At 44.8% G+C, this 19456-nt stretch overlaps 1 protein-coding gene across 2 annotated transcripts in view; it reads right to left on the bottom strand.

Moving 5' to 3' along the window:
- The window catches only part of b4galt2 (UDP-Gal:betaGlcNAc beta 1,4- galactosyltransferase, polypeptide 2), a 106195-nt gene that overhangs the window by 33272 nt on the left and 53467 nt on the right, over positions 1-19456 (bottom strand). For both annotated transcript variants that reach the window (XM_030362922.1, XM_030362923.1), the window contains exon 4: positions 19133-19249. In XM_030362922.1, coding sequence (XP_030218782.1) covers positions 19133-19249 — 117 coding nt within the window. The remainder of the gene's footprint in view (positions 1-19132; positions 19250-19456) is intronic.

Raw genomic sequence — 19456 nt, 5'->3', positions numbered from 1 at the left:
TTCAAAAGTAAATATGCTGGAATAAAACACAAAATTAAGATGTTTTGGTGTTAACAATAAACTATTGGCATCACTGCACCATGCATCATCATGTGACGTGTTGTTTATTTGTATACTTTAACACTCGTCACAAATTTGTTACGGGAAAGTCATTTTCTACAGTATATCCTATCTCACTGCATTGTAAAGTAGGTCTGCAAAATCACAACCATCCAGGCTGACTGCGCTCAGGCCTGCCGTGTAGATGCATGGTATACCATGTTCAGCCAGAGGCTGGTTGTCCATCGCTACACCACTGGAGAGGAAGGGAGAATATCCTCCATCTACTTTTACTGACAAAAAACCCCAAGGCTGGGTTTCATTTACATGAGTTAGAGACAGTGTGCCAAAGTTTGCATACTATTATACAATCATAAATCTTCTTACTCATTCATGAATTCCTTGACCTTTGGCAAGCGGTGGATGACATTTTGGTTAATCTTCATTAACCTTAAATGAATAATAATAAAAGCTGAGGAAGCAATTAAGTTTATATTATACCTTAAACTACTTTTGGTTATTCTAATTTTCTAGGTAATTAGGATCCTGCTGTTATATGGTTGTATGGACAAGGATAAGGAGGTAATATTACATTTAAATGAAGTATGAAATGCCTTCTGTTCCAGGTGGATTTATTTCCCTTCCTCTCTTTGCCAGGGTGAATGAACTCATGACACAGCACGATGTGGCATGGATACCAATTAGTTTCTAAAAAAAAAAAAACAGCATTAGTTCAAGTAGTATCCCTTTCGTTATCCATCGCTCTTTCGCTCTCTTCCCTCTCCTCCGTGTCCGGTGAAAAATGTAGCGTAGCATGCTACCTGCTATCGCTAGCTGGCTGGATGCAGATAAGGTCCTTATGGGGGCCGGCCGACATAAATCAACACTCTTCAAAACAAATGAGCGGTGGATGTAGTCTAAAGAGATAGCGAGCGTGATCTATTGGGACACTAAAGCTGGCTGTTTGTAATTCATCTGCCGTGCACAGGCTGGGAGTTGGGGGGGGGATGTGATGTTCTGTGGAATTACATTACAACGGAAAGGTCTGAAAGTGCTGCATCATTCCAGATACGTTTTAACCGCGTTTAACAGAGTCACATGTTGAGTGAATTATGGGCTCCGCTCTCACGCAATAGCTTTCCAGAAGGGCGAGGGGTCATAAACGCATCCCAGCTGGGACCGTAAGGGGAGCTGAGAGACACCGTTTAACAGATGACGGGAATGCTTATAGTCTGAGTGGATAAATACTCAGCAGGAAGGTCTCTCTCTCTCTCTCTCTCTCTCTCTCTCTCTCTCTCTCTCTCTCTCTCTCTCTCTCTCTCTCTCTCTCTCTCTCTCTCTCTCTCTCTCTCTCTCTCTCTCTCTCTCTCTCTCTCTCTCTCTCTTCCCCACCCAACCCTTTACTACTGCCATTGGTATTACTGTAAAGATATTCGGATCTGATGATACACGATGATATTTGTTGACGATATCGTTTGCCCATCCTTGGGATAATAAGCAGTGGTTTGTGGCCCCTTAGCATGATGTCCTTTAATAAAATGACGGTCCATATCTTGTTGCCCTTGCATCAACTCAGCAGCGGGTTCAGAGAGCAGTCAGTGAACAGATAAGGATGCAGCGCTGAGTGGACCGACACCCATGAGGCCACTAAGCCCAGGATGTGGCCAGTCAGCTTATTGCACACACAACAAGTGTGTGTCTGTGTGGGTGTGTGCGTGAGAGTGAAAAAAGTGCTTGTGTGTGTTTGTGTGCGTGTGTGCTTGTGTCAAAATGTTCTTGTGTCTGTGTGTGTGTGTTTTTGAGTGTCAAAGTGTACTTTGTGTGGGTGGATGCACGTGTGTGTGGTGTGGGTGGATGCATAAGCATGTTTGTATGCGTGTGTGTGTGTGTGTGTGTGTGTGTGTGTGTGTGTGTGTGTGTGTGTGTGTGTGTGTGTGTGTGTACGCGTGCCAATGTTGGCACATTGGATGGTGATTTGTGTAGGTATTTGTCTGTGGAAAAACATTATTAGGGGGTGTGACTCGTGAGTGTGTGAGTGTGTGTGGGGTGGATAATGAGGCAGAAATAATAAGGAAAAACATATCCCACCATATTTGGGTCATGGCAGAAACACGATGCAATAAGAAGAACCCGTCAGGTATAACATGACAAGCATATGAAGAGCAGGGCTTATGATTATATGTACTCCTGACATTTGTGCCAATTGCATTCACCGGTAAGCTTATTCAACCCATAATAGGAACGAAAAGGGATATCAATCTTTATAAATGTCAATGCTATTCCAGACCTCCTGCAACAAAGGCAATAGAGAGAATAACAAATGGCACTGGATTTGTATGGGCTGGAATTAGAGATGTGAGATGTTATATTAAATGCAGCCTTTCCTGCCAGCTTGAAAAAGGCTGTAAAACATTCTCCAAATGCAGGGACAACCTTAAATAAAACACGTCTAATTCAGCCTGCTGAGCCATCCTTGAAAATGTACCAGATTGTATTTATATATATTTAACAGATTAAAATCAATCAGAGAGTCTTTCACATTACGCTGTTGAAAAGAGGAGCTGTGTATGTAAACAGCAAATGTAGCTTATCCACCACAGCCGCCTCAGAGCGAGATGGGGGGGGGGGGGGACCCCCGGATGGAGCCCCCTTCATACCCTCGCTCTCTGAGCTGTCTGGGCCCGCTCCCTGTGCCTGCTTCCTGGGCCGCAGCAGCACCGGCCAACCGGTCGGCTCTGGATGCATTTCAGTCCCGTGACTGCAGAAACACATTTCCTTCTGTTGGTGTGTTTGACGTGCCGTTCTGCCAAAGGGACTACCCGCCTCCCCCCCATCCCCTTCTGATTCAATTCCTTTCAAGGGCACTCCACACGCGGCTGCACAGGACTGGGGCTGTGTATTGTACTTCAACTAGAGAGAGAGAGTCAGAGAGAGAGTCAGAGAGAGAGTCTGAGAGAGAGAGAGAAAGAGAGAGAGAGAGAGAGAGAGGGAGAGAGTCAGAGAGAGGGAGAGAGTCAGAGAGAGAGAGAGAGAGAGAGAGAGAGAGAGAGAGAGAGAGAGAGAGAGAGAGAGAGAGAGAGAGAGAGAGAGAGAGAGAGAGTCAGAGAGTCAGAGAGAGAGAGAGAGAGAGAGAGAGAGAGAGAGAGAGAGTGGCGAGAATCTTTTCGGTTTGGCGGGTACAGTTGGCAAAGCGAAAGCTCCTGGAGGAACACTGAGTGAAGCGCGGTAGCAGCACGTGGTTTGGAGTGGAGCTGTCAGCAGTGGTTGCAGGCACGCGCGTCGATGGAACCCCGGAGCTTAAATTGTGCTGTCAACATGACTGAGAGTAGGAGAGAGGGGGAGGAGGAAAGAAAGAAAGAACGGAGGGCAGAAGGATAAAAAAGAAACCATTCTCAAAGGAAAGAAAGAGAAAAGAATGGTAATATTTTAGAAGAAAGAAAGACAACAAAAAGCAAGGGCAGACAGAGAAATAATGAAAGAGGGCAAGAAGGGCCAAATGAATGAATGAACGACTGAACGACAGAACAAAGGAAACAACGATAGAGAGAATATTGTGTATGGGTATTGAAACAATGAATGAATGGATTAAACACTACCAGGTCATTAAAGATACTGTTACTTTTAATAGTCATGATTTCTTTCCACTCATGTCAAGCTCTGGCTTTATGTTCGCTAACGCTAACTTCACGTGGGTTCTTTGTGGGGTTTGACTACGTTGCCACACAGCTCTGACTGCAGTCCGCCTCCGCCTCCGTGCTCATTATTCTTAGCGTACAAAATTAAGTCCTGCAGGACTTAACTGCCACTTTTAAAAGATATTGGAGGCCATTTGACATTTGAGGCTATCAAAAAAAAAAAGGCTGTCTTAATTCCTAAGCGATAAAAGTCTTAAAAAAAAGAAAGAAAAAGCCTCTTACTGGCCCGTGAGCAAGAAATAGCCTAGCTGTCAGACTTTATGCTAAACCTGTGTGCGCTGTTCATCACCATTCGGCACATTCCGACACCGCAGCGATAATTGCCAATTGCGGTTATGTCCAAAATTTCTGTTTAACTGTGGAGGGACACATTAAGTGTGAAATGGACTGGGATCAAATGTGTGGAATTAAAGAAGAACTGTAATCAAGGTACAAATGGTTTGCCCTGATAGAGAATGGCGAGCGGCCTCATGACCTGGGTTGGAGCACTTCCCCGCTGCCGGAAAGAGACGCGCGATATGGAAATGTCTGCCATTTGATTGGATTAATAATTCACAAGCACAACATCAGGGTTATTCAACCCCTTATGTTTTCAAGCTGCTCTCACACCTGGTGAATGCCTGTGTGTGTGTTAGTGTGTGTATTAGTGTCGGTGTGTGTGTGTGTGTATGCGCATGCGTGCGTGCGAGCATTAGTGTGTGTGTGTTAGTGTTTGTGTATTAGTGTGCGTGCGTGTGTGTATTAGTGTATTTGTGTGTGTGTGAGATTTAATCAAGTGGAAAGTACACCACAGATTCATTCCCCACCGGCGCCTGCGTGGGGGATTCTTGGACTGCGATCAAGAGGCAACCTCGCAATTGTGGAATCGTTAATTTGCAACCATCTGCCCGTACTTGTATCTGCATGGATTGTTTTTTCATAAAAACATGTGTGGGGTTGCAGAGAAATTGATGTCGCGGATGAACTGCAAGTAACCCACGGAACATAACTAATGAGCTCATCGATGAGGTTTGAACTGAAGCACATTTCAACATGCATTTGAGTACACAACGTAGCTACGTGTGTCAACACATTTAATTCAGGACACTGATGTTGTTGTTGTGAATCTCTTGTTTCCTCGGGGCCTTCCTGTGCCAGATCACGCCGTTGACAATAATAATAATGAAAACAAGCAGCATTGCATTTCATTGAAAAAACTTGAAAGCTCACACAACTACTCTGTGTGACATTGTTTTGCAGCCGGCATAGGGGAACCGGCGAGTTACATGGATGTTGACACCTCCCTACTCAGCTTCCCACAAATATAGATATCAAATTAGGTGCTGAACGCAGAAGACAAGTCATTTAATTGAGCAAAACTAAAACTTAGAAGGACAACGGCATCAACATCAACAACAACAAGGTCTCTTTAGATTTTGTGGATAATCATGGGTTGGACTTTGTTTATTTTGAGCCGACAACTGCCCAAGTTTGGTTTTACCATCATCAGTATAACTCAACAGAGCTGGTTTACACTCTTTCTGGAATATTCTCTAAAGACATATTAGTTACATGTAGCCTGGTTCTACCGGACTCTCGTACTTCACTTCATTTCATTTCATTTGTACAGAGAGTCTGGAACTAATCAATTGACAAACGTTAACTCACTTGAAGGCGGGTGTCTGTTGAATTTTAAAATGATTGGATCTGCCCAGTGCCACTCTGGATGTGCCATAACCAATCGCTAACGTTTGGTTGTGACGAATGTCATGCGCCGGGAATCACGCGCAGGTTGTACACAAACCAAACACCTTGGGCGTCTGCACGAAAATGTCCGTCAACGACAGCTGCAGGTTTTGTTCATCGAATTTAATTTATCAGGGAAAAATTGCACATTGTAAATCAACTACCGACCTACAACAACAACTCAAACTGGCGCACGACTTTATCGTCATTGTTCTCAGACACGCCCTCTGTTCGCTGATTGGGGGCCGCTGTGGCGGCACCAGAAAACCAAATTACATACAGCAGGTCCAGACCTAGTACTGAAGGGAAATTCAAATAGAGCGGAAGTACTTAGGCGGGCGGAGCCAGGCTAAGTTACATGCAGTCTCAACCCGGAACACAGGTTGTCAACAAAATATCCAATCAAAAAAGGGGTGGATTATAGTTTTATACCATGTTTTTTGTTTAATAACATTGATAAATATCTATAAAGTATAATTAGCATTTAGTACCCATTCTTAACCATGTTAATTTCTTTGATTGTCAGGTTGTTGCATGTAGTAATCCGATAAGTGGGATTTCGCACGTTAAAGTTTAACGTTAAATGTTACAGATAAATCATTTCAAGATTAAATGCCTGCAGTAATACGATCGACCCGAGGTCTTCTTATAATTAAAGCATAAGAGAAGCTGTCGTTTTCTGTTTTAAAGCAAAAAAGAGAATAAGCACATATTACAGAAGGTCAGATATGATGGAAGGTTGGGGGCGCGTTAGCGATAGGCTACGGAGAAGGCTAACGTTGAATCTAAGCTCTCCTTCCACTGAGCATATTTAGCAATGGCCAAGCTCTTTATCTCAGAGGACTAAACAACAGGGGGGCAATGGTGGGACGTTAAGTACTGAAATGTGTCTCCTTCGAATTTACTTTCGATATCTCTCAGGGATTGAGTTAATGCTGTGTTGTTAAGCTGACCTTCCAAGTCTTTTAAAAATGGGTGTGGTTGATATATTCTTGGTGATAATTTGCATTTGACTGCTGTCATCCAAAGTGTCCGAAACCAACATTTCGGACTCTGGTAGTGATCCAAAGCTTAGCTGAGGCATAAGCAACAACCTTGCTCATCTTCTTTAGATGTATATATGAAGATAACGGGGCGGCAGCAGCTCAGGGTACAGCGGATTGACTTTTAACAGGAAGGTTGCTAGTTCAATGCCCGGCACCCCCTAGTTGAGCGTTGAGGATGTAAAAAGCAAGACATCTAACCCTAAGGGCTCCTGACGAGCTCGTTGTTGCCTTGCATGGTTGACAAATGATGATAAAGTTAGCGTATTCCTAATAGCAAAAATCACTACGATAAAAGCTACAATTTTAAGGAATAACATATTTTCTTAAAACTTCTGACTCAAATTCCAGACATCATAGGTTCTAACAAAATAAAAAGGATAAAAACATTAACTCATCCAACCAACAGAAAAACATGGCTGAGCGATGAGGCAAAAACATGAATCATATTTGTATGGGATGGTTTTGTGTTTTCTTCACCAAGAGGCTTTTCCTCTTGGTGAAGAGGAATATGATATTTACTAAAGATACCAGACTGCTTGAATTCTGAAAGCCTAGGCTCGGAACTATCAGCTGATATCAAAAACATCTGTTGAAGTTCAAGGTGTCCACATAGTTAAGGTGTGTCACCTGACACGCTCAGCGGCGAGAGGGAGGATGCTGAACACGGAAACCTATAAGGGGCGGAGTCACACAGAGCTGTACGTCGCCCACCAGGGGGCGACGTACAGCCCGCCCCCCCTTGGCCCTCCCCTAATGTTGTTTACAGGCTACATAAGATGGGCGGCTTACATTGGACCATGGCCCCCTTGAGTACGGCCAGCGCATTTCCTGTTACCAAGACCTCGACAAGACCAATACCAGATCCACTTTCACCAGATCGATAGTTATAATTTTCCGGGAGAAACCTTTTGCGGGTATTGATTTTGGTTCCGCTTCCCACAGATTTCATGCGCGGGCGGCTTTATCCCAGGCCTACCTAGTGTGTACGAGTCGCCATTTCCGCCCGAGCAATTCAATATTTTAGTTGTTATCTTTTCTGCGTGTTTCAAGGGCAGTAGACGGAAGATAGGGAAGACGCAGACTTAACTAGTAGAGATTGTTAAATTCAGGGAACTAGTGCATTTTGATACTTTTTAATCGACGTTTCGAGCTCAGTGTACGACAAAACAAATCTATAATGCATTTTTAATCATAACATGCTTCAGCTACAACTATATTTTACCGTGTTCAACAAGACACTTTTTCATACTTTCATACGCAGACTCAGTTAGCCACTTCTATTTCTGCGATGGTTCCTGCTCTGAGGAACGGTACACACGTTCCTCTGCTGTGATGGTCTCGCAATTTCCCGCCATAAGCCGAGTTCCAGCACTGCCCGAGGAGAGACGGAGAGAGAGAGAGGGGGAGAGAGGGAGACCATGCAGGTAGGATGGGCTTGCAAATAGCCGTCTCTAATAACACAGGAATCCAAAGATACAGGATTTTATTGTTATCTGCCTCGCCTTCCCCCCGCAGCCCGTCTCCACTCCACACAACGACACTCTCCGCAGCCATTAGACAGAAACCATGATAAATGGGCTCCATTTTGAAGCAATTTTCTGTACAATAACTGTGCCCTCTCCCTTCTCCCATTATATTTCTGCCTGCCTTACGGCTCACTACAGCGTGTATTACATCACGCCGGCGTCCCAGCTGGTAATCCCTACCGCCGCATGCAGCGTTATTACTATTAAGCCATGGGTGCACTTTCTGTAAACATTGAGCTGCAAAGAAAAGATGAATTGCAAATGTTGGGGATGGGGGGAGGGGGGGGGAGAGTGAGAGGGAGAGAGCGTCAAGGGGTTTTGTGAGGGGGGGGATGTTGACAATTTGGAGTACAGCACAGTCATGCGAACATAGAGGAAACGTGTCTGTGTCACGATGCTAGCCGGCATGTGAGGCCTGCGTGTCGGCGACAGGTCCTCTCGCTGGGGTGATGACGCCAGGCTGTCGCCGCTCTAAACTTCCCCGTCAGGAATCCCTCAGATCCCTCTTCACGTTCGCTCTCTGCCTCACACTGAGCCTGCGCCCGGCTACATTTACCTAGATTGCATTCACACTCTCTCTCTCTCTCTCTCTCTCTCTCTCTCTCTCTCTCTCTCTCTCTCTCTCTCTCTCTCTCTCTCTCTCTCTCTCTCTCTCTCTCTCTCTCTCTCCCCCTCTCCCCCTCTCCCTCTCTCTCTCTCTCTCCCTCTCTCTCCCTCTCTCTCCCTCTCTCTCTCTCTCTCTCCCTCTCTCTCTCCATCTCCCATGTGAAAATTCCATTAACATTTATAATGCTAACATAGTTAACTATCTCTGTCTCTCTCCCTGTTTATCCCTCTCTTCCTCTATCTTAACCAACCATGTCTCCTGTTACACTCTCTCTCCCTCTCCCTCCCCCTCTCCCCCTCTCCCCCTCTCCCCCTCCCTCTCTCTCTCTCTCTCTCTCTCTCTCTCTCTCTCTCTCTCTCTCTCTCTCTCTCTCTCTCTCTCTCTCTCTCTCTCTCTCTCTCTCTCTCTCTCTCTCTCTCTCTCTCTCTCTCTCTCTCTCTCTCTCTCTCTCTCCCTCCCTCCCTCCCTCCCTCCCTCTCTCTCTTATAACACATCCCCTTTCCCACGAATGTGTACAGTATAATTCAGGTCTGCTTTACACAGTGGTCCTGTGTAACACCATTATGCGTTACCAAAGGAGCGAGCAGCAACCACAGGCTTGGGATGATTACTTTCCTAATGCAATTAGGAAAGTAATAGGACAACAAAACATAGGGGAGAACGGCAAACCCCAACATCTCTGCAGAGGGGGAGACACTCCTGTGCCACGGGGAAGAGCGGGGAAGTAAACCAGAAAAAGAGCAGCTCTTTAACTCTGAGGCTCACTAGAGGTGATTTCTCTGCACTCAGACATCAATACCAAGGTGATGGATCTACCACCACCATCACCCGCGGCATTGCGGATATTGCTACCTAGTTCATCTCCAAGCCAAGTGATATAGACCCCCTGCATCCAGCTAGCTGTTAGCCTTTGGCAGCCTGACCCAACGGCTCTTATACAGTTTAAAGAGATAACGCCGGAACGTCATCTCTTTAAACTGTATAAGAGCTTTGCATTTAAATGGCTGTGGAAGCCCCTCTATCTATTATATACTGCAGCAGGCGTCACCCAGCCTACGTCTCCGTGATATATGGAGCCGTGTGCTCCTTTAGAAGGTGCGGAGGAAACATAGCATTCTGGGTTTTGGGTCGATGGCGTCACATTAAGGTCCACACAGGGGCAGAGTGATCACAGCCAGAGCCATGGAATCCATCTTGTGTGGGTCGCACAACTCAACTCAGACAGCATTTTTTTTATTTAAAGTTGAATTGAGTTTGAAAGTTTAAATCTCGGTTGGGGCACTAGTATGGAAACAATGATTGGGGAACCACTCAAAGTAACTGGAGAGCAGTTCTTGATTGCATCCGCACCCACTTGAGATATATTGAGGACACCATGAGTAAATGTGGGAGGTGCAAACGGGAGTTTTTTTTAAATGGCTTTTACCAGTGGAGATGCATTTGGGAAGGATTTAATAAATGGACATTGAATTCAGTTAATCAGGCTTGATTTGTAAACTTGACCTAAAACTGTTGCTGGGCACAAAAAAACAAGCCTATTAACCCAATTAATTCAAAACATGCGGGAACGAGCCTTTGATTGAGTGCAACAAAAACAACATCCATCATTAGAATAAGGAAGCCGAGAGCGTTGTTATGATTAAGCTCGGCTGGGTAAGGGCATGGCTTGTTTTTGGAATATTTGAACAACATATAACTGAATTACACACACTGAATCACACTACATAGCAACAAGAAGATGATCCACGTGGCCGGAAGGGTCCGGACCACGCGTTGTGACCCGGAAGAACCGTCCAGGTCACCTGCAGGCCGAGCCTCTGAACCACAGGGACGAGTGGAGAGGAGACGCGGCCGCCCTGGGATCACGCCATTGTGTACGCCGGATCGAAGGCGGCAAAACAAACGGGGTGAAGGGGTCCAATGCTGCGCTGTGAACAACGGCAATGTCTCATGGGAAAGGAAGAAAACCGCTTAACCGACGACAACACACTCAACAACTCTCAATGTTGCTGCCGACAAATATTTAAATGGAGACCATCCAAAGTCCAAGATGCGGATGTTAAAAACATATTCTGTCCTTAACAACATGAATTTAATGCAATGGAATGGTCGGAACATAGCTAAATAAAGAATATATTCCCTCATAAACTCTTAATGCCGTTAACGCATGATTAAGTGAATCCAAATCCAAGGGGGGGAAAATTCCATTAAATTATGCAACACTTAAATGTCAATTCCACGTGGCACTACGCATCCAATGACTTTTGCCCTTTATTCAAGGAAAGACGCACAGCTAATATGCTTGGATTCCTTCATGACAAATGGTGCCATGCTAAATTATAAAGACTTAGTTGTCTGCTTGTGTGTGTGTGTGTGTGTGTGTGTGTGTGTGTGTGTGTGTGTGTGTGTGTGTGTGTGTGTGTGTGTGTGTGTGTGTGTGTGTGTGTGTGTGTGTGCAACGGCCCCTCAAACGAACGATTATGCTACGATGGAGCCGCAGTATTACAGAGTAATAATAATAATCCAAGATGCTATTAAGCCAACGATAATGCTTTCAGCCAGGAAAGCTATCACAGAGGAAGCACCTTCCCAATACATACAAACTGTTGCTTCCATCTTCTGCCACGACATAGCTTAAGAAAGTATTTAACCATCGACCGTGCTACTGCTTGTAGAAATGTATTGTACAATAGCGGTAGAGCTACATGCAATAGAGCCAGAGCTATACCACATAGCTAGTATTACCCATGCATGCTTTAGAGCCAGGGCAATACTATAGAGCTAGCATTACCTATGCATGCTAAAGAGCCAGGGCTATGCCACAGAGCTAGCATTCCATGCTGGAAAGCCAGGGCAATGCTATAGAGCTAGTACTAGATGGGCATGCTTAGGTAGGCTATAGCATGAAGCTAGCCAAAATATAGAGCATCATATTATTACATATTCTTTTTTTTTTGCATTGCACTTGCAGAAACTCATTCTGTAAGTGAAACCATTGATTAGTAGACGCCAACTTCAAAGTGAGTGCAGTATTGCCTGTGTGTTCCATCGAATTACACACTTTGTAAGACTCCAATTGACTGCATACGTTAAGACGATAAGCAGTCGAGCACACACTGCCTGTTTCTAGGAGGCGAGGCAGCCCCTGCTCTCTCTACCTGCTGCCGTCTTCCACAGGGGATGTGATGAGGGCGTGCAAACAAAAGAGGGAGTCTGGGCGGCGCATAATGGAGGGGATGAGGACGCAAATGAGGTGAGGGGAGCAGGGAGCGACGAGGAGTGACACGGAGACGAGACGAGAGGAGCGAGGAGATGACAGGAGTGGAGAGGGCATGAAGAGCGGGGAAGAAAAGAGTGGAAAACCGGTAGGGGAGAAGAATAGAAGATTCAGAATCTATAATTCATCACAAACAACCGGCTGGCAACATCCACCACTTTGCACCTCACACCAGACCGGCTCTGGGGCCACAAATGAGGCCATTACTTTATTCCACCAAAAAACGGGCAGAAATAAGGAACGGAAGGCGAAGGGAGAAAGATAGAGATAGAGAGATAGAGAGAGAAAGAATGAAAGGGAGAGAGAGAGAGCAAGGGAGTTGTGGCTAATCAAGAGATCAATATTCTCTTCCACGGTCAACAGCAGGCATTTTGTCTTTTCCCGCTCATAGTCGATTTGTGATTGCAGAAGATTAACATCATAAAAGAGACTTGCAGCACGGTATAATGAGAGAGAGACATGGGCGGGGAGACAGAGAGCGAGTGAACGAGAGAGAGAGCGAGAGCGAGGGTGCTAGAGCAATGGACATGGGTGAGGGAGAGAAAGTTATAAAATAGGTTTATGCCTATATATGCCTAGATATCTTTCTAGGGGACTGACCTCTTTCACTACGTGATAGGAAAATAATGGCTGTTATAACAAAGAGGGCTTTGTTCAGTTCAGTTCAGTAGGGAATATCTAATCAATGCAGAACCCAAGCCACAGTAAACAGGGATAGGAAATAACATCTCTTTGTATACACTATGTTCAGAAACGAACATGCCATCGCCTCTAACTGTACTAATCTAATTCAACACTTGGGTCAGGCCATTAGACGTGAGATCAGTATAGGTGAGAAATATGAACGGATCATTTGAATTGCTTATTATTATTTCATGACTTGCTTCTGAGGTTGGTATTTTATCAGCCTAGTCTTTCTAAACAGTGTCTGAAAACCTCATTACAGCAGTATGAATAATGAGCAGCAGCAGACTGCAGAGAGCCCAGAAAAGGTTAGTGTGCAACATCCTTTTACATATTATTTTGTCAAAAGCCACTACGCTTCAGATAAAAGAAGCAGTGGATGGAGATATGAAAAAAAAAACTTTTTGCCGTGTACGAAAGCATTTTTGTTGAAAGAGTGTGTAACCTTCCCATGGTTTGGCTTCACAAACAATTGCAAATATATTGGTAGAACGCTGAATCTTTTCTGTACCTTTAATGTCAAGGGTTACTTTTTACTTTTACTGCAATCACATTTTTTCCATTTCCATAAAAGTGCAAAATGAACTCTATACAATGCAATCCAAGCATTAAACGTTTGGGGTTTGTCTGAGCAGTGTGGAAGAAGGGGACGTTTATGGTAGGATGGATGGGATTAGTTATAACTTGGGTTTGATGGATATATATTATTAATTATATATAACATTAAAGCTAGGGTAAGCTATTTAGTTTAGAAGCTTTTTTTTGTCAAGATTTAAAAAGTTGTTTTAATGATAAATAAATCAAATGATCTGAAAAAATTAGCCACAAATCTGTAATCTGCAGCTGTCGCGGGCCTCCAAAGATCCAATAAGCCATCGAACCATTTCATTCACCCAAATAAAATGATTGGATTGCTTTCAACACATATTAATACTTTCATTCATTCATTCTCCTAAATTGAAATGGGCAGTATTCTACATTCTCCTTATCTATGCATGATTGGATATAAATACTGTGCGTTATCAGTTTGATTTCAAAGAATTATTATATTAATTGCAGTATATTATATTAGTCCATAGTATAATATATAAGGCTAATAGGTGCCTATCTTTACTGTCAAATTACAATTGTGGTCATATTGTTAAAAGTACATTTGTTTGTGGTGGCGGTCAGTCACTTTAGGCATCATTGAGCTGCATATGTTAGAAAAAATATCATATATGATTGGACGATCAGTCGAAGATGGGTCTGGTCTGACGAATCAGATAAGACTATAGTGAGGACACCCCTACAATGTTTAATTTTTTCCACAACGCTCGGTAGTGCTATTGCTAAAGATAGCGAGATGGTCATGTGTATTTTTATTTAGCCTACCCGCTTAAATCAAGTGTGAACCAATAGAACATGAACTGTCCCATTTATCTGTCAACTGGAGAAAGAGGTCTTTCACGAATCAAATATAAGTGACCCCAACTAACCCTGCATGAAAATACATGGATAATACATTGAAATTGACTGACTAGGGACACATTCAGTGTTATCAACAGTTATCTGTTGAATTTGAATGCATTTCAAGGTTTCACTTCAATTTAACTTTGACCTCTACATGGTAAAAAACAAACAATTCAATAAATATCTTTCATTCATACTCCCGTTATACCTTCCTCTTTCATTCAACTAACTTCAACTCTCCCTGTTTTATTAGTTTTTCTTTCTTTCAGTATTTCGTTCTTTTTCTTCCTTACACTCTTCATATGCCCTTCCCTCTCCCTTCAATCCCCTTTTCCTCTTGAACACCTGTCTGTCTGTCTGTCTGTCTGTCTGTCTGTCTGTCTGTCTGTCTGTCTGTCTGTCTGTCTGTCTGTCTGTCTGTCTGTCTGTCTCTATCTGACTGTCCTCCCTGTGTCTCTGGGCAGGTCTCCAGTTGACATGACGAGCTGACAGCCAACAGCCAAACCTTGGCTCTGGTCCCTGGCAGGAGGGGGTGGACACACAAAGAGGTAGCCTCAGTGCTTGCGGGCTCCCCTCACTCTTCTGAGCCAATGTCAAAAAGGCCCTGCCTACATTTCCCCCCTTCCCCTTGTCGCTCTGCTTCTGTATCGTTGGCTGGAAGAATAACAACTTTCAAAGAGAGGTACAAATCCTCAGAGGGAACGACACAGCGCCCTTTGTCGGAGGAGACTATTGGAATGGATACGTTGAGAAAGGTGTCCTCGACCTCTGGCACCGTTCATTCCCCAGATGTTTCCGCTTCCTCGGAGCCGTTGTACTCTGACCCGAGTGTCGTGTGATAAACCTCTATTGGGGTTACTCTTATATTGTGTATGTGTGCGTGCACTGTGTGTTCGTCATCTAACCCTGCTACAGGAACATAAAGACAAGACATTAAAGGGCACGCACCACTGTCACCACCGCTACGTGGGAAAGCCCCCCCCCCCACACCCAGTATGAGACACTCGAGCGAGCGCGATGTGAACAACGCCCCATACTCCGCCCAGTATCCCCTCAGGCGGCCTCAGGAAGGAAAGGTTTAAGCGGCCGATCATGCCGGAGCCTCCTCAAAATTGCACTACTGTCGCTCGGGTCGGTTTGTTTTTCCACTCGCTTAAGCTTTGGTTCCTGCATCTGCTCGGCCTCGCTCCCTCTCCCCCCTCCCCCCCCTGTCTCCGCCAACCCCCGGGTCTCCCTGTCCGCCCCGCCTGAACACACACTTTAGTGGTTCGCTCCGTCTGCTGAACCAGCTGAACCTGTCCCGGATTCCTCCCGCTCGTCTGCAGACACTGTCAGGAGAGCAGATCTGCGTTGTACGCCGCACACGTCCAATGGGTACACGTACATTCTTGGTTATTGTTACGCGCCTCCCCTTTTTCTTCTTGTTCCACCCGCTCTATTCTCTTCTGTCCTCGCAGGTGTTCCCGATTCCTGGGGGTGGATCTACGACTACTTAAGGCGTGGCCTGTGCTCCCGATTGGGGGTCTCTCATTCTGGCGTCTTCACGTTGGCCCGAGCTGCCTTTGAATCCTGCTTGGAGGACTGCTATTGTTTTTTCGCATTTGTTTTATGTAGCGGAGGATGGGAACTGTAGGGAGGAAGTGCTGGCTTGGACGGCCCAATGCGTGGCTGGCCCAGGCTTCGTCCACCCCTTTTTGTTTCTTTAATCAGTGTCCTTTTGTTGGAAGTTCTGTGAAATAAACGTCATCATCATTGTGATCGGGAACTTTGGTCTATGTATTCTTAATACGTTGCGGGCCGCCGGATCGCGAGCCGTGTTGTAAGGGTGGCCCTAACAGTTATTATTATGAATGAGCGTATGGAGTGGAGGTAATGTCAATCGGACAGTGTAAGGGTGATGAGTCTGAATCCCCTGAAGGTACAATGAAGACGTATTGTTGGAAGCCAAGTCGACTGTGATCAACAGCATTGTTACTTTAGATCTGGAAACTTGATCTGCGGGGTGCTTTCAAATTCCAACAATGCAAAGCTATTAAAATATTTAGTATGAACAGAAATATTAAGCCAAGCACAAATGTGATCCATACATGGATGACAAGAGAGACAGCACTGAGGGGAAGCATTTCTATACATATAAGGACATCCTCCTTTATGTTCTTCAACATTCATATGATACGACGGAAAAGGAGGAAGATAAAGTCAGAACTTCAGAGGACAGTGCGAGGCAGCCTCTTTTATGGACAGACTGAGGCGGAGCTGCCCTTTATGTGGGCCGCCAGGCCTGTCCGCTGGTGTGATTCAAAATCTGTTTGACAGTACCACAGAGAGTGTGCAAGACAAACACTTTGTCACTAGTTTAGAAGACAGGAACATAACTGACTGCATAACGTAGCCCTCCGAACCAATGTAGGAACAGCGGCTGTTGACATTTCAACTGAGGTAAAGGATTTCTTCTACAAGGCCACATTTTGGTCCAGACGAAAAAATGACATAAAGTCAGAGGTAAGGGGTGCATGACGTTGGCTATTGTTTAAATGGCGCTACACTACTCAATGCTTAAGCACACTCAAAAAAAATCGAAATTTTTCCTTCAGCACAATGAAAAAGGTGTGCGCTTTTCAACTTTTTAATATATCTTGCGTTCAGTTTTGCTTGCTTATCCCTTTTTGATTGACATTGCTCCGTGCAAATGAAGAGCTCAACCAGAAGGACTCCAACACACTTGACCCAAAGATGCAGTAAGGTCCAATCCCATTTCTACCCCTTACCCCTTCCCTTTACCCCTCCCCCTTGTTTTGAAGGGGTAAGGGGAAGGGGTAAGGGGTAGAAATGGGATTGGGCCTTATTAGAGCTGCACATAGTAGCCAATATAAAAACCCTACACATACATATGCGAGAAAAGACAAATATGTAAATTCAATTATCTAAAGCTCCCTTTTAACTGGAAGGAAAAAACTATGTCCTGTCATAAGGAAAATAATCACAACTTATTTGTGTGGCCATTGTTGGGCCCTATAAACTATAATCTCTGGCAAATTCATTATCTTTTATAGGTTCATCCTCATCATACCTCACGTTGCACATAAACTGGATTATGGTTTTGCAATTGAAATGCAAATCACCATGCTCTGAGAGCTGCTAGTGGATGGTTTTATACATAAAGGTGGAGAGAAGAGAGAGCAAATGATAGAGAGAACAAGGTAGAGAGCAAGAGAGAGAGTGATGGAGAGAGGTGGAGAGAGAAAGCAAGTGAAAAGGAGAGAGAGAGAGGGGGGGGGGAAAGAGGCAGCGATAAAAAGAGAGGGACAGAGATATGGAAATAAAGAGGGGGTGATAGAGAGAGAGGGGGAAAAAAGAGCAAGATAGTGAGAGAGGGAGCAAGAAGGGGAGAAGGATAGATAGAGAGCAAGAAAGAGGGAAGAGAAGGAGCAACGGAGATATAGAGAGCGAGCGAAAGGGAGAGAGCGAGTTAAATATTGGAACATAACCATATCAGAAGTGGGGGACCCTGGAGCAGGCGGAACCAAAGGTCTGATCCGTGGGGGGAGCGATTAAGCTGTGGCTCACGGGCCACAAGGGACTGAAAGGGCACCGAGAAGAGCTCATTACCAATGATGGCAGAGAAATGAACTCACACACACACACACACACACACACACACACACACACACACACACACACACACACACAGACACACACACACACACACACACACACACACACACACACACACACACACACATTTAACAGTTATGTACAAACACACTTACATCCAATAACAGACACACACACACTGGTTCACCAGCACAGTAATGCACACACATACCCATATCGTATCTCAAAGATCACAAACACGTGCTCATTCACATGACTTTACATTACACACATTACAACACAATAAAAAAGCGTGTCTGTACACTGACACACAAAAACATTTGCTCAACAGCACACACACACACACACACACACAAACACACACACATACACATTTACATCCTATAAAAGAGTATATATCTCACACCCACAAACACACACACCAACAACAACAAACAATACCAGCACAGCAGTTATGTACACGCAACTCCAATAGCAGAGTAAAGTACACATCCAAAAAACTAGCCTGGCATCGCCAGACGAATTGCAAACTGCAATTAGTCTGGAACCTCTCTGTTCATTTTCAATTTCCAAGGGGCGTCACCAACAGGCCCAGTGCGACATGCATCTGGACACAAAAAAGACATCTGCTTCTCAACCAAAGCCTCAAGTTCAGTCGTTTGTTCTTCATTTAGTGAGAATATACTGTCGTTTAAACCTGTCTCGACAGCGGAATCAACAAACCGTTCTACATCAGAAGTCTTTGTTGGTGTTGAAAATGCCTCTCTCTATGGCACCCTCATCGTATTTATCCAGACTCATTGTAGATAAACGGTTGTGATTGGTCGGTCTATCTTGTACCGGACAGAAATCCCTTTGCATGGGAGTGGAACCAGCCCTTATCTGCATAGCAAATTAAACGTGAGCCAGCAAGATTCATCTGGTTCCCAGGAAAACACAAAACACCACCCGAATCCCATAGTGCATTAAAGCACCTTGACTCACACACACACACACACACACACACACACACACACACACACACACACACACACACACATTATCTTGCATAGCAAACAAACACATGAATTCACCAGACGTACACATACATTGAAAACAGTACACTGCTTATAAACGTGCATTTCAAGTGGAACACTGGGAAATCTATTGTACTGTGAAATCCAAACCCAGATCAGGTCCCCAAGAAAAAGGGACCGGAGACAGAAGTGTCAGTACATTACAGACTTCAGCTGTCAGAAAAACAGGGTTACATGGAGGCCACTTGGATTCACTGACATACACTAGGGAGAAAAACAGAGCGGTAGAGAGGTAGAGTCACAACATAGGGTCGAGAGAAAGAGAGAGAGAGACAGAGGGAGACAGAGGGAGAGAGAGAGAGAGAGAGAGAGAGAGAGAGAGAGAGAGAGAGAGAGAGAGAGAGAGAGAGAGAGAGAGAGAATAACTGACACAGGGCAGGCTTGGTTTACCTGGTTGATGATGTAGATGCCGTAGTGGATCTTCTGTCGTCTGAGTATGGGGTGCAGGTAGTGGAGCCAGTACTTCAGATGGTTGTCTCGGTGACGGAATGGAATGATGATGGCCACCTGGAACAGCAGCAGGCACAGACCCAGGAAGTGATTGAACGGTTTAACACACATACAAACACATGCAGTCAGAAGCAAAGGCAGACACGCATACAAACACACACCTACACACACACACACACACACACGCATACAGACGCATGGACGCACACACACACACAGAGACAAACACACACAGAGACAAACACACACAGACACACACACACA

This window comes from Gadus morhua, chromosome 8 (genome assembly GCF_902167405.1).
Source record: "Gadus morhua chromosome 8, gadMor3.0, whole genome shotgun sequence".
Taxonomy (NCBI): Eukaryota; Metazoa; Chordata; class Actinopteri; order Gadiformes; family Gadidae; genus Gadus; species Gadus morhua.
Note: the sequence above shows the minus strand (reverse complement) of the source record. Positions and strands in the feature narration are given on the sequence as shown.